The sequence below is a fragment of the Acanthopagrus latus genome, chromosome 16 (assembly GCF_904848185.1).
Source record: "Acanthopagrus latus isolate v.2019 chromosome 16, fAcaLat1.1, whole genome shotgun sequence".
Lineage (NCBI taxonomy): Eukaryota > Metazoa > Chordata > Actinopteri > Spariformes > Sparidae > Acanthopagrus > Acanthopagrus latus.
This window is the reverse complement of record NC_051054.1, coordinates 1,907,564-1,924,693: the sequence shown is the minus strand read 5'-3', so window position 1 is coordinate 1,924,693 and position 17,130 is coordinate 1,907,564. Positions and strand designations below refer to the sequence as shown.

The following is a 17,130-nucleotide window of genomic DNA, read 5'->3' as shown; positions in this document are numbered from 1 at the left end:
AGGAGGAGGGGGAGAGGAGGAAGAGAGGAGGAGGAGGAAGAGGAGGAGGAGAGGAGGAGGACGGGAGGAGGAGGGGAGGAGGAGGAGGAGGGGAGGAGGAGGAGGAGGAGGAGGAGGAGAGGAGGAGGGAGGAGGGGGAGGAGGGGAGGAGGAGGAAGAGGAGGACGGGGAGGAGGGGGAGGAAGAGGAGGAGGAGGGGGAGGAGGGGGAGGAGGGATGTGGATCGAGTCGGGGTGAGTTTGATATGCTGATGCAGGAAAACGCAGTGCGGAGACGGAGGAGAGTTTGAGGGCAGGCAGGGTGGGATTATTAGGAAAATGACTCTGGCACCAGGCGAGGCGGCCCGGCCCGGCCCGGCCCGGCCCGGCCCGACTGTTCCGGGCCTGGGAAACAGGAAAGTGTTGGTGTGATCCTGCACTTCTGTGTTTGTGAGGACCGGCTCTCACTTTTAGACCTTGAGAGGACGACGATTTAGAAAAGTGAGGACAGCTGTAGAGAGAAAAGATGTTTTCATACAGTAAATAAATACTGTAGGAGGGTAATTGAATTTTTGGAGGTGAGGGCACGTCGAGGAAACAAGAAGCAGGAGTGTTTGTTTTTGGAAAGAGAGGAGACGAGTAAGAGGACAGTCGGAAATGTAGAGAACTGTGAGGACATTTTGGACCTTTAGAAGGTTTTTGATATTCAAAAACAGTTTCAATGAAGTCTGGGAAGTTCTGGAAAGTCAGGACAAGTTTGTAAAATGTGGATATTTGTCTCAAGAGACGAGATGTTTGCAGGGACGGGGACGTTTTAGGGCTTTTCGAGGGTTCAGATCCTGTTTTTTATTGGGGTTGAGGTGGATTTGGGGTTCAGACTGGAAAAAAATGCATATATTAGAAAATGTTCTCTGTGCAGTGATTGTGTCAGTGACGTGTCCTCACAAGTATAGAAGTACGAGTGTGTGTGAGGGAGGTGGGTTCACCCAGCAGAGGTGCCTTTCAGTCAAACACCACAAACACACACAGAAACAAACACACACAGACACACAAACAGAAACACACAGCCTCGGGGGAGAAGTTAGTAAAGTGGCTAAACTGCAGCTGTCAGGAGGGAGGAAATAAAATACGAGAGGGGGAGGAGGAGGAGGAGGAGGAGGAGGAGTGATGGGACGTCAGGATAGGATGGAGGGATGTTAGGATGGAGAAAGTGTAAACGATGGAGGGAGTTTAGGAGAAGAGGAGGTGTGGTAAAGAAAGAAGAGAATAGAAGGAGGATGTTGAAGGACAGAGAGAGAAAGTGATGGAGGGATGATCAGACAGGAGGGAGGATACGGTTTGGTGGCCGAGAGATCAGTGACGATAAATCGTAACAGAGGGAGAAGTTGGAGAGAGCGAGGACGAGAAGAAAAGACCTCAGGAAGAACGAAACTGCCCGAGCTTCTTTCTCAGACGGAAACAGGAAACAGGAGGAGGAGAGAGGAAGTTAAGTGAAGGAGGAAGAGGAGCAGGATTCTCTTTTTATAATCCTGACTTCACGCTTGAAGCCAAAGAAAGGAAGAAAAAAAATCTGGCTCAGCACGAAAAAACGCTGCTGCTCCTGTTTAATCAAACTAGCAGAAAGGTTTTTTTTTTCACAGGCGGAAGGAAGGAATCCTCTCGCCGGTGGCTCTCGCTCATGGAGGAAGGGCGTCGAGGTCACAAACGCTGAGAAACTAAACAGCCAACTTTTATTTGTCCTCCTCCTCCTCCTCCTCCCCGCGTCCCTCAGCTGCTCTGTAAAGGTTACAGTAAAAGTTTGCTGCCGGTGGAAGATTAAGTTTCAGTCGAACTTCTAAGCGTTGGGGGAGGGGAGGCTGCGTACGGTACCGCCGGGCCTCGGGGAGAGAAGAGGGGTGGGCGGAGAACTGAGAGGGGCCTCAGAAAGCTGACCTGACAGCACAATTACACAGCATCATAAAGCATGAAATGATTTCCCGGGCCGTGTTAGGAGAAAAGGGACACCAGCAGAGGGTCATACAGTGTAATTTAATAGTTTTTCTGTTCCAAAAAGACCCGCGGCGGCATCGTTTCTGTTTCAAGCCCGGTTCAGATGTTGGCGGCTATGAAGGGACGATTATTCCCAGAGACAGCTCGACACTCGTCACGCCGGCTGATAATCTGTTAATAGGACTCATTTAGACGCTCTTTACATGAACTGGTCGCGTGACTGAATCTTGGGATTTCTTGTTTTTTTAACTTTAAAAGGTTCTGACGTATCCAAACACGTGCCGCGGATTGTTTTCTTTCAGTTAATGGTCGTTTCACATTTGGGTCATTAAACGTGTTTTTTAAGAATGAACATATAAAGGGACCAACAGGTCCGGTTATAAAGTTCTGCTCAGGGTCCACGTTCAGTCCCTGATGGCAGCGGCTCCACCAGCAGGTCAGTGAACAAAGAGCCCACGGTGTCGGCCCGGCCTTCAGCTGGACCCGGTCCAATCCACAAAGCCCCACCATGGTTCAGATTTTCTCTGATCCGTCAGGGATTGGAAACACCGCTCCTCATCTGTGCATGTGACGAGAGTCAGCAGCAACATAATCAGCTTGATTTTATTGAAACGGTGGAATCATGAAGTTGAAGTCGTTTTCCTTTTTCTACTCCAGCCTGAACAAGATGGCAGCTGATCCTCAGGGAGCTGAAGGTGTCCGGTAAGAAAACACAACATGTCTGCAGGACAGCGAGCGTCCGACATCCCGCCAGGTGTTGTGTTTAAAAGTATGACAGCTTTAATGAGCTTCTTCCAAATTAAATGCGCAGCTCTCCAAACTACCAGCAATTTTCCACAAAGTCAGAAGTGGGTTTGAACGTCTCAGGTGCTCGGTTCACGCCGGGGCCGAGACATTCACATGATTTACGCTCTTTAAACGGGTTCAGCGGCAGAGCTCGACATCCAAACCCTGACAGAGAGGAAGAAATACACAGTGAACCTGCAGAACCTCCACAAGAATTTGGGGACATCAATCGTTTTCCATAAATTTAGCAGTTTCTCAGTGACTGCAGTAATCCTGTTTAATGCGGCGGCCCCGCGCCGACAGAGCCGCGTACGTATGAAGACTTCAGTCTGTGAGACTGACTGATGGTTTAAAAAGTGCAGCTCCGACAGAAATCCAGAAGTTGCAGCGAGTCCGACGATATTTAAGAAGAGAAAAAGAATTTTATACAGCAACTGCTGGTCATTCAGACTTCATCTGCTCACATCTGTGTCAAAAAATAACGAGGCCGCTTCTGAACACTGATGTCAGATCAGTCGGACACTTCAGACTGTAAAAACCCCAGGTGATCAAACACATTCACGTTCTACAGACTTTAAATGTGACCGTTGTTTTCCAAATGTTTTGAGGATTTATGTGATTTATATTTAATTTACTGTTGATGATTTTAGACAGTTTCCACCAAACCTTCCTGGGAAAACTCCCATTTTTCATCGTCCTGTGCCAGTTTGGTTATTTATACTTATTTCATGTTTTATATTATTTTGTGCCACAGATTTATGCCTGAGGGTGAATTATTCTGCATTGTGTAATTAAATGTATTTGACTAGAATGCATTCTACTTGATATTGTCCTTGAATCTCACATTTTACAGAGGACAGACCTCAGAACCTGACTTTTATTCTGAAATCCTGCTTATGTTTCAGATCTCACAGTTGGCGAGTTTGATTTCAGCCACAAACCTGCAGCACCGGACGGTTTGTTGCACTGGACCGTCTGAAAAGGAGCTGCTTGAAATGCTTGACAGGTATTTCTAATAAATAGTTTCAACCAATCAGATCAACAGTCGGAGAGCAGTAGCACCAGTGGAGCCAGTCGGTAAATCAAACTCTTACGGGAGTCACTGAAATCGTCTTTTCCATCGTAACTGGTGCTACAGCAGCTTCTCTAACCTCTTGATGATGGATTTACAAGTTCATATCATCTCACAAATCCGCAGCCTTGCAAGGCAATGAAGCCAGATCTGTGGGTGGGACTGAGAATATTTCTTCGATGACAGAGAAATTTCAGCAGAAGCATAAAATAGTTTAGCAGGAAGTTCTCTGGGAGGTGAACTCGTGTTTATATGTGCTGCATAGATTAAACTGTTGCTGCTTCATTAACGCTGTGAAAACTGTTGATGGATGTGTTTCATCACCAGAGTCGACACTGAAGTCACCACGATGTTTTCTGTTAGTGGAGGAATTAAACTCTTATCTGTTGTCAGGAAACAACAGTGTCAGTTTTCTCTGGAAACTCAAAGCATCACATTAAAAAAAACTCCAAAAATGGTGTTCTGACAAAAAGGCCTGAGTGTTTCTGAGGAAAGCTCAGATCGAGTCTCTTGCCAACGTGAACTTTTCCAGTGAAATGCTGCAAAGTAATAATTTTCTATCCGCCTCTGTTCAGACGGGTTCAGCATTGTTCAGTCTACCTCAGATTTTAAAGAGAACATGGATCAATCTGTACCAACTTGCTGGATTTGCATATCAGTTTGATGCCCTTTTTCTGTTTTCATTCCAGCTCACGTTGGAGAAGAAACGAAGGATTCATGAAGCTCGAGTCTCCTTTAACATCCTGGAGGAGATCCTCAGGGAGCTGAAAGTGTCTGGTAAGAAAACACAACATCTCTACTTGCTGTTGGCTGTGAAAACTATTACAGTTCATTTAAAGTATCGACATGTTCGACTGCAAACGGTCGATACGTTCCAGTCACCACGGTCGACAATAATTCCTCTGTGTGGAGAGAAAACAACGCAGCAGCAGTTTTCTCTGGAATCGTCTCATTTCTGTTTACACAAACTTGCAGCATCACAGAGAAACTCCAAACACGGAGCTCCGACAGAAAGGCCCGAGAGTCGCAGCGTTTCCAAACACGGCTCAGATTTGGTCTCCTGACTGATGCTGAAACTGGATCTCTGTCAGCTCTCGCAGTGCGTTTCGCCCCGACAAGAATAAAAATGTTGCGTGTAAGAACTCGGCATTCATCATCTGACGTAAGAGCCTCTCCAGTTTCAGATTTCCTCCCACACTGAACACTGACTCATCTTTCAGTAGAATCTCTTCACACACATCCGCAGACACCTAATATCTCTGGAAACAAAACCTTCAGAAAACTGAAATACTGTACAGACATTCAACGATCCGCTGAAGCGTCTTATCTGGTATAAAGCATCTCTGCTGACGGGGGGAGGGTGTCGGGTCACAGACAGACCCGATGCTCCCGTCTGTCAGGACCAGTTCAGGCAGGGTTCAGCTGACAGACCTGACAGACCTGGTGGGTGAGCAGAAGCAGAGTTTATAATGTGAAAATATAGATTTTTAGTCTTTCAAAAGTCAACTCTTCAGTCACTGGTTCAGAGAAAGTCTGTCTCTAGTTGTTGGAGCTGCAGCAACCGTGAAACACAACGTACCTGGTTCAAGTTCAGGTGACGTCCTGTTTGTCTCACACTCGGTCTGTTAACTGTTTCAGAAGAAACCAAACTTGATAAAGTCAAAGTCCAGTTGTGTTTTAATCCAAAGTCAGTCGAGTACAGAGGAAGTCTCAACTCAGCGTCAGACGAGTCACAGATCTGTTGAAGCGATGTTGAAATCTTTCAGGTCGTCATGTAGACACGGAAACATTTTCCTTTTAACAACCGTGTCAGACCCAGTTCATCCAGGACCAGAACCCACATAACATCTGGCTTTTGTTTTCAGGCAGGAGAAGGTCCAACCGGCAAAACTCTGCTTCATTCCACGATCACTTCTGAGTTGATGTTCCTTTAGAAATATATTCAGATACACAGTTACGAATTACCTGTTAAATGAAGTCAGTAATGTGACCTCAGTATCACAATATTCAGTAAACTTGATTACTTTCCGTTATTCTGGATCAGCTCAGTACCAAACATGTAATGACGAGAGAAAAGAAATATCAGTAAGATGACCCGCAGAGTCTCTTCTGTAAGAATACACACTCAGTTTGTATTCAGTTTGACATGAGACCGGCGGTGTAACGATCCATCGATTCATATTTTATTTTGAAATTCCCACGGCACCGTTTCTGTCCAGCTCCTTTCTAAACAGCTCTAGCTAGCAGCTGCAAGGAAAAGACGGTGAGAATATTATTTACTGTCCTCTCAGGAATAATAAGCAGCAGTCAGAGACGTTCAGGTCGGCGAGGATCTTTAGAAATGTGGCACTTTATCATGAACAGACGGTCACTGATAAAATAATATTTCCACTGAAGAGTTCAGCGATGAAACTGTTAAATAATACTTCAGTAGCTTTTTGTTGGCTGATATAAATGTAACTGTGTTAGCTGGTATCGTGTTGTCGTGTGTGCAGATGTTGATGGTTACAGATTTTAAAATGTGACCCTGTTAGTAATCTTTTAATCTTCTTTCTGTAACTTTACCAGTATAAATCGTTACCGTTTGTATTAACAGACGTGATGTGCAGAGGCAGAAAGAAAAACACCACGGCAGCTTTGTTCCTGTGTAGTGAATGTTTACTGTAGCAGCAGCGAGCCGTCAGAAGGCCACAATCTGTTTCACCTCAACACAAAAAATCCTAAAAGCTTAAATACAAAATAGATCTTTTCTCTGATCGGCTCCGTCCTCGTCTGGAAAATATAATATTGCAGAGAACGTATTTACATCCTGGCTTTGAAGAATATTTAACATTAATCAAAAGATACCGTCTCATAAATTAATCACACAGATTCAGCCTGAAAACAATTAAGAAAAAAGCTCCGAACTCAATTAAAATGTAACATAAAACTCATCAAACCATCAATCAAACTCTCGTTTCTCCTCGTGTAAAATATCTGGAATTAAAATCTCAACATCTTTAGATTTAATCACATCTCAGCAAACATTGGCACGCTTTGTTCGAAGGCAACCTCTCTGTTGTGTTTTGGTTTTAGCAGAGCCGACAGAACGTGTCGCTCCGCTGATCACGTAAGGCATTCAGAAATATTGATCAGAGCTCTGAGGCTGTTGACAGATTAACCTCCTCTCAACCAGAAATGAAGGAGAATACGTTCTGTAGTTTGCAAATACTGAAACTGATGATTGATCTCACGCTACCTGACGCTTGTTGTTAAGGGTTAGACGCAGCATAGTTTCTAACAGAATTAGTGATCATGGAGAGTCGTACTGTTGAGTACTCGAGTGTTAAGATGCAGAAGTGCAAGTTCAGGAATAACATGTTCAGCTTTTTGATCGGCTTTTCTTTCTGCTCCGTCAGAACCGAGCCGGGGTGGAAATGTTCCAGTCCAGAGGAGACGCAGCCGTGTTGTGTTTTTCAGCATCTGTCGTCTTCACAGTCGCTGGTTTTTATAGTTTGCAGGACAGAAGACTTCCAGTTTGAAAGTGAAGGAGCGTTTTCTCTGCACGATTCGTTGACTCAGCGTCTGTTTCACACCTCACGTTGGTGTTAAATGAGGTGGACGAATGTTATCAGACGACCTGTGAGTTCAGTGAAACAATGAGGTGGAAATTTTACTTTTACTTCAAACTGTCACAGCAGAATCAGAGCTGAAGTCCTGCAGCTTCTGCTCGACCTCATGGGACCTTTAGTTTAGGAAAAGTTAACGGGAAGAGATAAATATATTTTTGATACTGTTTCAATATTTAATATTTATCTTCAAAGATAATCCTGCAAGTGTTTGTCGTAAAGACGGTAAAATATTATTCAGTTTTGTGATAAATGGCTCATCTTGCTCAATACAGGTCATAAACACCAACATGGCTGGTACCTGGGCAGGAAAAGTATTAAAATCACAATAAATCTGCTCATATTGATAACTGAAGTTTATGAAGTTATGACTTTCAGTGAGTCTTCGACAAGACGACGTCACTAACGAGACTGTGTCGTCTTTATAATGATGTATTTTCACAGTCTTGTATTTCAGTAGTGTTCTGACAAATGGAGACTTTCTCGAGTTTAAAAATGATCTTCTAAATTTACAAACATCAAAAATATGTTTGCATCTCTCCCTTCGCCGCCATAAAGAAACGAGGTCCTATGAGGGAAAGAAGCGTCACTTAGGCTCTTTATACACAAAGGATGACGATCATAGATGTCTCTACAGTTATTATAGATCACTGAAGGGCTCCAGGTGCTTCTAAAGGAACTCGGTAACGAAGCTGCGTACTGAAACGATTTAATTTATTAGCGAACGTCTGCACAGGGCGTCTTATTTTGAAAATCAACAGGATGCTCCGTATCCTCTGAAACATGACACAGATGTTGTTTCAGCAGCATTTAACTGAGAATATTTCAGTGAAGCGGATCATTATGACACATTTATACTGTATTCATCATTAAAATGCTGCTGAAACAACAGATTTATTAACCGACTTCTAGCCTGCAAATCAACAAACCCGACACCTGCTGGAACATTTCCCACCTATCTGCACCGCACTCATCAACACACTTTCATCCTTCATTTCCACGCCATCGTCTCTGTCTGCGTCCTCCCAGTTTAGTCCAGCTGGGACACCAGATGGAAGCAGGAGTGTGATTTTCGCCCCATGTATTCCTGATGGGGATCGCTCGTTCCTCCTGGCATCACAGCTCCAGCCTGTAGCTGCAGTCGGTCTGAGTCCCTGCGAGTAAACATCTCATACGCTGAACGGTTCGTATTGTCCCAACAAGTTGAAGGTAATGACACCGGAGAGGACGGCTGCTAGAATCCTTCATCGTAGTCTCCGTCACAGCCGTATTCTGGAGGGTGAGAGACAGACGGACGGATCAGAAACATGTTTTATTCACTGAGGAAAGAATCAGGAGTGTAAAATTATCTTCTGTGGGATTGTTTATTTATTTATTTTTGAGCTTTAACATTTAAATGTATGTTTTTTTGTTGCCGGCTCTCTTCTGTCGCTCTACGTTCACATCTCACGTCTCAACAGAGACGAACTGGTCTGAGGCTGCAGATTTGGGGGAATTTTGGGGCGTGAAAAAAATGTTTCTCTGATGCAGAAACGCGGTGTCGAGTTCCTCGTGCCTCAGGTAAATTCCTGCGGTGGAAAAGGCTCCACAGAAGCGAGCTCGCCGCAAAACACTGATGTTAACGGACGGCTGCTGGGTGACCGAGTGGAGCTCAGCGTGGTGTGACAACAGGTCGCACCAGTAAAATGTGAGAACCGTCACTTGTCACTGACCGACCCGAGTCTCCAGCAGCTCCTGAGGTGCCGACCCTGACCTCTGACCTCACCGCGAGGAGGGGGCAGGAGCACAAACAAAGAGCTTCCCTACAGGAATCAATTAAGCAGCTCAGGACTTTTTATTGTGGCAGAGTCGGGGACCTGAAAGTTTAACAGCCAGAGACGTAAAGTGAAGAAATTTAATCTTAGCGAGGGCTCATTAAAACATACCAGGAGTCTGAGCCGTGACCCGCAGAGGCACATTCATTAAAACAGTGACTCGAAGTGTTTCACAGTCCAGACACTCCGAGTCCGACGCGGCGACGACATTCAAGAAGTTCAAATCATCAACTCACTCGGCCCGAAGAGACGAGTTTCCATCAACAGCTCACAAACTGTTTAAACTCACCGTTGCTGCCGAACAGATCCATGGCGCTGACACAAGGCTCGTCCTCGTCCTCGTCCTCCTCGTCAGCAGCCACGTCATCGTAGACGACCGGCCCGCTCTCCACCACCACTCCCGCGGCGGCGGTGGCGGCGGCGGTGGCGGCGGCGGGGGCTCCCACAGGCAGCGGCAGGGGGCTGGAGCTCTGAGCAAACAGGAAATATTGTTGGTGGAGAGCAGCGGAGTGTGTTTGGTGTTTTTAATATTTTCCTCTGCGTGACACACGAGCGCTCCGGGGAAATCTGAACTAGATCTGATCTCATATGTCCCACTTCCTTTAAAATGGTAAAAAAATAATAATAATAAACACTGTGGTGCTGATGGTGCTGATGGTGCTGCAGGGCAGGTGGAGGGCTCGCAGGGCGGAGACGAGATATTTCCATCTCACATGTGACTAACAGCGCGGCGGAGCGTGACCACAACCTTTATCAGCTTACATCTCCCTCGTTATTCTCTCATTAAGGATTCTACATTTAAAAAATCTGCACAGTCACCAGCGGAGCCACACCGGGGTCAGAACTGAACCGGAGCCTCGGGGCAGAAATACCCTTCAGAGTTCATAAAATGGCCGTGAAATTAAAAAATGAAGGGCTGAGGTGAGCGTGGGGGCAGAAATGTAATTAGAGCGCCCTTTAAATTTCACCCCGACAACATCGTCCTCACGGAGACGTCAAATGTTCAAGAATGTGACGACCCTCCTCCTCCTCCTCCTCCTCCTCCTCCTCCTCCTCCTCCTCCTCCTCCTCCTCCTCCTCCTCCTCCTCCTCCCGTGGGTCTGGAACCGTTAGAGGCTTTTTCCAGTTGCATTCTGGGAGACAAAATTGGAGCCGCTTTTTGATCGGAAAACAGCAGGAAGAGAAAACAAACCGGTGTGATGAAAGGTCAGAGAGGACGGAGAGAGAGGACCAGCAGGGGAACAAAAACAACAAACGTCAGAGCTGCAGATTCACGCGAGCGTCAAATGTTCTGTTTCATGTTTTTAGTGCGTCTGATCACGAAAAAACGACCGCAGGGCAAAAAAAACCCAAAACAAAACAAAACAGGGAAAGTTTCTGTCGGGTCAGTTTCACTCTTTGTTCAACCAGTGAGGAGTTAAAGCTGCAGCGGATCATATGAAATAATTTAAGTTGAAATTAAAAAAGATAACTGACTACTGGTTTTAATGACTTCTGTTTTGTTTACAGCCAATCAGAAGCCTCGTCCACACTGGCCTTCAAGGCGCGAATCTTGTGATGATGTTGCTGCTGCTGCAGGTCCTGATGTCGAATATTATCGATTATAAGCAAAAACCCCACAATGTGAGTGTCGCCTGCCTCTGTTGTGTTGTTGTAGTTACTGACAGTCAGCCCTCACAACTGAGACCTCAGTGGAAACAGCTTCCCTATTTACTGATGGTGATTATGGAATTTAGAGTAAAAAAACTACCCATCTGGTAGGTGACGTAGAGGTGAGCGAAAACAGCCGGAGTGATTTCTATCAACGACGGGCTCAGTCACTGATTTTACTTGATCAATAAGCCAAAAAGCTGCCAACAACCAGGGCTGAAGCAGCAGGACGCATCACAAATATTATGACCACAGACGCTCAGCGACTGACAACAGTGTCGAGGGCCGACGTTCAGCCTGATGCGTCACCTGCCAGCCAATCACGGTAAAGGACGCCAGACGACTCATCGCTGCGGCTCCACTTATTGCATTGATTTGAGCGATGTGTTTCTAAAACTGAGCCGCTGCAGAACAAAGAAAATTTCCCCTCGGACAAACTCTCATCTCGTCCCGAAGAACGACTCCTCGACTTCAGTCTGAGCGATATTTATTCTGCTCAGCGATGAAGCGTATAGATACCAAACACACTGTTCCACCTGGGAGGACAGGTGTGCTCGCTGCGGTGGATTTAATTTGGTTCCTCTCTGCCTGCCGGTGGACGGAGGAACTAATAAAATATCTAAAAGCAGACTCTCTGTGCTGCTCTGGAGTGAGACAAATGTACATTTTTTGCAGAGGAAACCCGTCATCTGCAGTTTTTCCACAGCGACTAAAAGGAAACCTGCGTGTTCTCACTTTCCCTTCAGCCAGAGCTAATTATAAAGCAGGAGGAGAAGCAGGTGGAGGGTCCACAGTGTGACGGAGAGATATTTCTGTTCTCCTCGGCAACAGCCTGTTGGAGTCCCAGCTGGGGGCTTCCTCCTCCTGCCATCCCTGCCTCCAGTTCGCCTTCATTTCCTCCTCCTGCCTTCCTTTCTTCCTACCTTTTCTTTTATTTCATGCTTCCTCTCTTTTATTCTGCCCACATCCTTCCTTCACTTCCTCCTCTCCTTCCTTTGTTCCATTAAACATCGATTTTCATTTTTTTCAGCTCCGGTTCTCCTCAATTTCTTCCCACTTCCCAGATTTTTGATATACGGCCAGCGATTACACAGCGAGAGAAAATAGAAATATCAAAAGCATAAAATATCCGCTGCCGCTCTTCTCTCGCTTCTCGTTGGATCCCTGTAAAATACTCCTCATCCCCAGAGATGGAGGCTCAAACTAATCATTAAGAAGAAAACATCTGGGCGTAAACACGACGATGCTGCAGACTAATTAGGGGCTGAGAGCTGTTAAATGTCTGTTGGTATTCACACAAAGATAATGCTGATCATCAGGAGCAAATCCTCCAACTCGTTACTTTTCACCCTCTCCTTTCTCGCTCAGTCCGAGCCTCCATCCTTTAACGAGGGAGCTGCTCGTTAGGAGTGAGAACACCACTCGAAACCAGGAAACGGCGGCTCAGCGAGGTTTTATTGGTGTGAGGATGTCGACATGCGATCGCCTGCAGTTACTCACGCGTGCAACAACCGACAGAACAAAATCAACTGAGAGCAAAAAAAAAAAAAAAAACTAAGTCAGGATTAAACGCTGAGGCGCGACGGTGGTGAGGAAGGATAAATCACAGAGAACTGCAGGTTAACTCGCAGTAATCACGTCCTGTCGTATCAAACGTCACATTTCCAGATATAAATCACGAGCGGCACTTTCTGTTGTGCAGTCGGCGGGTTCTCGACACACACACCCCGTCATGATTAGCATAATTAGTGGCTCAGTGAATTAATCAGCAGTAAACCAGTTTTCTACAACGCAAAACAAACTCCAGTCGACACAAATAAGAGAGGCAGGAACATCTACTTCAGCCAAACCAGACGAGATTCTGTGACGCTTTCGGGGAGTTTTATTTCTTTTATGATGAGATAAAAAGGAAGTTAAGCTTGTTTTAGTTCAGTAAAAGACAGGAAGACATTCAGACATCATACGTTTCTGTTTTGTAAAGATGATAGGTGGAAAATATGAACTTTCTCTGCATTTAGGGTTAGAGTTCATTTTGTGCAGGTTTTTTCACTGCTTCAATAAAAGCATCGTTGCTGCTGATAAACTGATGGTTGAGTCGTTTCAGCAGCTGTTATTGTCTACATGTGAGGTGAAACGTGTACAAGTGGCATAAAACTGATGGAAGTTTGGTTTAGCTTCACTTTGGTGACGTTTTAAAGACACATCCAGATTTTTCTCAGCACACCAGCTTGTTTTACTGTATTGTACACTGGCAAGAACGGGAACCAACTGTTTTATAACTCTCAATAACTCTAATTCTGCCTTCTCTTCTAAAACAGATGTGTATAAAGTAACTAATTAGAGCCAGTTCAGCCTCTCAGGGAAGTTTGGCTTCGTCGGGGTGAACCGGGAGGTCGCAGCTTCTCCACAGGACGAGCTGAAAACGCTGCACGTCATGTGGTTTACCGCTGGCCGGGCCTGACAGCTTCTCTGAGAACCAACTTCAAATAGACTCAGCCGTCAATTGCCAAGACTATTGCTTGCATAAGCAGACTATAGCTGCAACGCCAGAGCGACTGTCTGCAGCTCGGAGCCCCTCTCCCGTGACCTCATCACCCTTTTTCAGATTTCTAAGCCTCTCTGAAAATCCCCACGTCTCCGACGGCGCTGTGAGCTCCCTCCACAGCCTGAGAGTCAGTCTGAAGGAAGAGGAGGAACAGCTGGGCCGGTTTCAACTGGCAGAAATCAACTCCGTACTCCTTCTCTGTCTGTACAGCGATCGTTTCCTCCCTCTGCTTGTTTAAAAAAATGTCCTGACTAATTGCCGGGTCACTGACGAGGGTGAAGGGAAAACGCTTTTTTGTCGAGTGATGAACAGAAAGAGCACAAACATCTCTTTTCAGACCGGTCCTGTCGCTGCAACATTACATAACCGGAGCAGCGAGCGAGGGGCGGCCTCAGCCAATGGCGACGGCCGTTTGCCTCCAGTTCCCAGGGGGAGGTGAGGGGGGTTGCTAAGTAACAAGCCTTGTTGACCCGGCCCCTCGTGGCAATGTTTTCTTCCTGGTTGACAGAGCCTGAGCTCCCCGAGCTCCTCCATTCAGAGCTGCCAACAGCACATGATGGAGCGGGAGACAAAGGCTGAGGGCGGCGGAGGAGGAGGAGGAGGAGGGAGATGGAGGGATGGAAAAGGAATGTGGAGAAAGAGAGGAAATATAAAAGGAGAATGACGGGAAAGAGAGGACGGCAGCCGAGCGAAGCATTAACGGGAAGGAGAGCGAACAGGACTCCAGGGAGGGAGGCGTGAAGGGAGTGATGAGGAAAGAGAGGATGGAGGAGTTAGTGAGAGGCACCGTTTCTCCCTGATGTACGATACTATTCTGATATCCACGTCGCTCTGTTTACATACGAGACAACCACAAGTCCAGTAACTGGGACAGAAACCTCCACGATCGCTGATGAGTTCGTGAAACTCCTCCTTACATTTTTTACATTCAAAATTTTGCGTCACTACAAAGCACAGCTCAAAAAAGATTTCTCTCAACGAACTTCAGGTTTTATCCATCAGTTATGTCTCTAGAAACTACATTACCCATGAGCCTCCGCTGCAGCTACGATGGAAAAGAAGTCAAACATGATGAAAATACTTTTTTGTTGCTACGAGGGACAAAATACATCCGAGTCACTGAATATTAATTTCAACTGTTTTACGTTGAAGCAGCATCTCGCCTCAGTAACAGAGTCTGACGCTCTCTGATTGGACGTTTCTCACTAAAATGCACCAGTTGTGGTCCACTTCCTCCCTTCAGGGCTTGTAACTTCTTTTCCGAGAGCCGTATATTCTCTAACACAGTTGTTCATCTTCCAGCAGCAGTTTTATGTCCATTAAAACTAACTGTCAGTCACAACAGACTTTAAACTTTCCCCCAACCGCTGGACTCTGGAAATAACTGCTGCCTCTCTGCTCCTCGATGAAGAGGAAGATGTCAGAAGTGGCGAGAAGAGAGAAGTAAATCACGAGAAAATGAGGCAGATGAGCAGCGGAGTGAAGCAGGAGGAGACGAAAGGACAGTTAGCAATGTGTAAAATGAGATATGAGTACAGAGCGTATATTAAGTCCAGGAAGTGAAGACTTTGAAGAGGATGTAAAGCTACCTGTGACTGAATTTGGGACCAATTTAAAATCAAATTAAGAAACAAAGCAGGAAAATCTGTCCTATTTCTCCCTGAAGATGTCTGATGGACGCCGTGAAGCTATAAATGGGCAGAATGAGGACATCCTGAAACTAAGTGTTCAAAGACATCCTGGGATTCTGCAGCAGATAGGACACATATTGTACCAGTAACCTTGTTCTTTGTGGATTCATCTAAAAGCCGGCAGCCGGCCAACAGAAGCCCATCACTGCAGGGCGGTTAAAAAAATAAAAAAGTCTCCTAAAAGTGCTGTTTAAGACGGTTTTACGTTCAAGTTTAAGGCCATATTTATTTTAAGACCCTGTCAGAGTTTTAGGAGCAGTGAAAACACTGGAGGGAGGGAGGGAGGGAGGGAGGGAGGGAGGAGCGGTAATGGAGGAAAAACAAAGACGAAGTGAAGGTTCACCTCTCACACGGCCTGATGGGAGATTTATTTATCCTCAGTGATCAGCTTTTAATGGAGAGACTGACGGAGAGACTGGCAGGGAGCTACAGAGGCTGCAGCCACGGCGTCATTAGGGTTTTTAAAAAAGGAGGCAACTGGTGATAATCTGTACGCTGAATATTTCCTACAGGTAATCAATCGTAGATCCAGAGCTTCTGGAGGAATAAACACACAGACACACTCAGATCCTGTTTGGGACGAGCAGATAATACACAACTAAGGGAAATAAACACAAACGATCCTGCTGTCAAACTCAAGCGAGGAACACGAGGCGAGCGTTTGTTCCGCTGGTGGTGAACACACGGTTACACAACAACCATCACTAATGAAAATGTACAAATGCTCATTTTTCTGCCCTAAAAAATGCGCATGTACTGTCTCTACATCTAAACTTAAAGCATTGCTCACACACAGAGACATCCCACACTATCAAAGATACGGCAAAATGTTTCACAGGGGATGAATCATTAGAATTTGTTCCATTTTTAGCCGTTTGGACGAGAGACTCTGGTCAGTAGCAGTGAGGCAGATAACTGAGCGAGTGTCTCAGAGTGCAGCAGGAACTTTTCTGTCCCACTGATTGACGGGGTGACGGAGCGATCGTGCACGTTTTGAGCGTGCGCGTCTGTTAAGTGCAGGAGAAGCCAGCCGGCGTCTAAAGCGAGCGAGCGAGTGACGGAGACGAAGAGCAGACGTGATGAAGATGAATGGCGGCTCACCTGCTCCACGGCGAGCTTCTTGCTGGGCTGACCGGTGATGAACGGCTGCAACCTGCAACACAAACCACAGCAACAGCAACACGTCAGCACAGTGGGAAACTTCAGATTTCATCAAGACAGTTTCTACACAGCTTCATTTCACTTTTACTTTATTACTGTGGGTTAAAAAGGTGTTTCATGATGCATTTTAAATCCAGAGTTTGGGTTTTTATGCTTCTGCGACAGAGAGCAATATCTCAAGAACACTTTGAGGGAATTTCTTCACGTTTACAAGAAACGTCCTCTTGGACTCGCTGATGAATTGATCGTCTTTGGGAGTAGAGCTCTCCTGATTTTGTTATAATCTCTACAATGACAACAAAAGCTTTCTGTGACCTCGTGGTGTCGCGCTCTCGTAAACACGTTATCGATTTTCAGTTTTGGCACGAAGGTCAAATCAAGAGGTCAAAGGTCTGTGATCTGGCCATTATTCAACGCCACAGCTCAGAAACACCAGCGTGACATGTATGCATGGAAAAATTCAAAATAAATGAGCTCTGATTGACAAGAAATTCAGCAAAATACTTCTCAAATAAACATAGTGAGTAAAAAGTTGAATATCTGCCTCTAAAATGCAAATACTCACATGCAAGTCCCTCAAAATTGTAGTTAATAAGAATATCATTCTGCTTTAACCACCACAGCTCCACACAGACACACACTCCCTCCCTGCTTCTGTATCATCACTCACACTGAAGTTCAGTCTGAAATGCCAGCGAGTCCACGAGTGAATTAAACGTACAGATTTTATGAACCTCCCAAAGCCCGAGAGCGGCGATATTCATTTCCAGACATTATTTTTCCAGACATTAGGAGACAATAAAACCTTCTCTCTCCCTCTGCGGACTGCCGGGATT

At 45.7% G+C, this 17,130-nt stretch overlaps 1 protein-coding gene and 1 long non-coding RNA gene across 2 annotated transcripts in view; one reads left to right on the top strand and one right to left on the bottom strand.

Annotated features, from left to right (window-relative positions):
- Positions 1–7,881, top strand: part of LOC119034413 — a 37,880-nt gene extending 29,999 nt beyond the window's left edge. The window contains exons 4-6 of the long non-coding RNA XR_005079560.1: positions 3,659–3,759; positions 4,515–4,602; positions 4,801–7,881. This is a non-coding gene — a long non-coding RNA (uncharacterized LOC119034413). The remainder of the gene's footprint in view (positions 1–3,658; positions 3,760–4,514; positions 4,603–4,800) is intronic.
- Positions 6,466–17,130, bottom strand: part of brf1a (BRF1 RNA polymerase III transcription initiation factor subunit a) — an 83,410-nt gene continuing 72,745 nt past the window's right edge. Inside the window, exons 17-19 of the mRNA XM_037125371.1 lie at positions 16,235–16,286; positions 9,537–9,717; positions 6,466–8,705 (exon numbers count right to left, since the gene is read on the bottom strand). Coding sequence (XP_036981266.1) covers positions 8,668–8,705; positions 9,537–9,717; positions 16,235–16,286 — 271 coding nt within the window. The 3' untranslated portion in view covers positions 6,466–8,667. The remainder of the gene's footprint in view (positions 8,706–9,536; positions 9,718–16,234; positions 16,287–17,130) is intronic.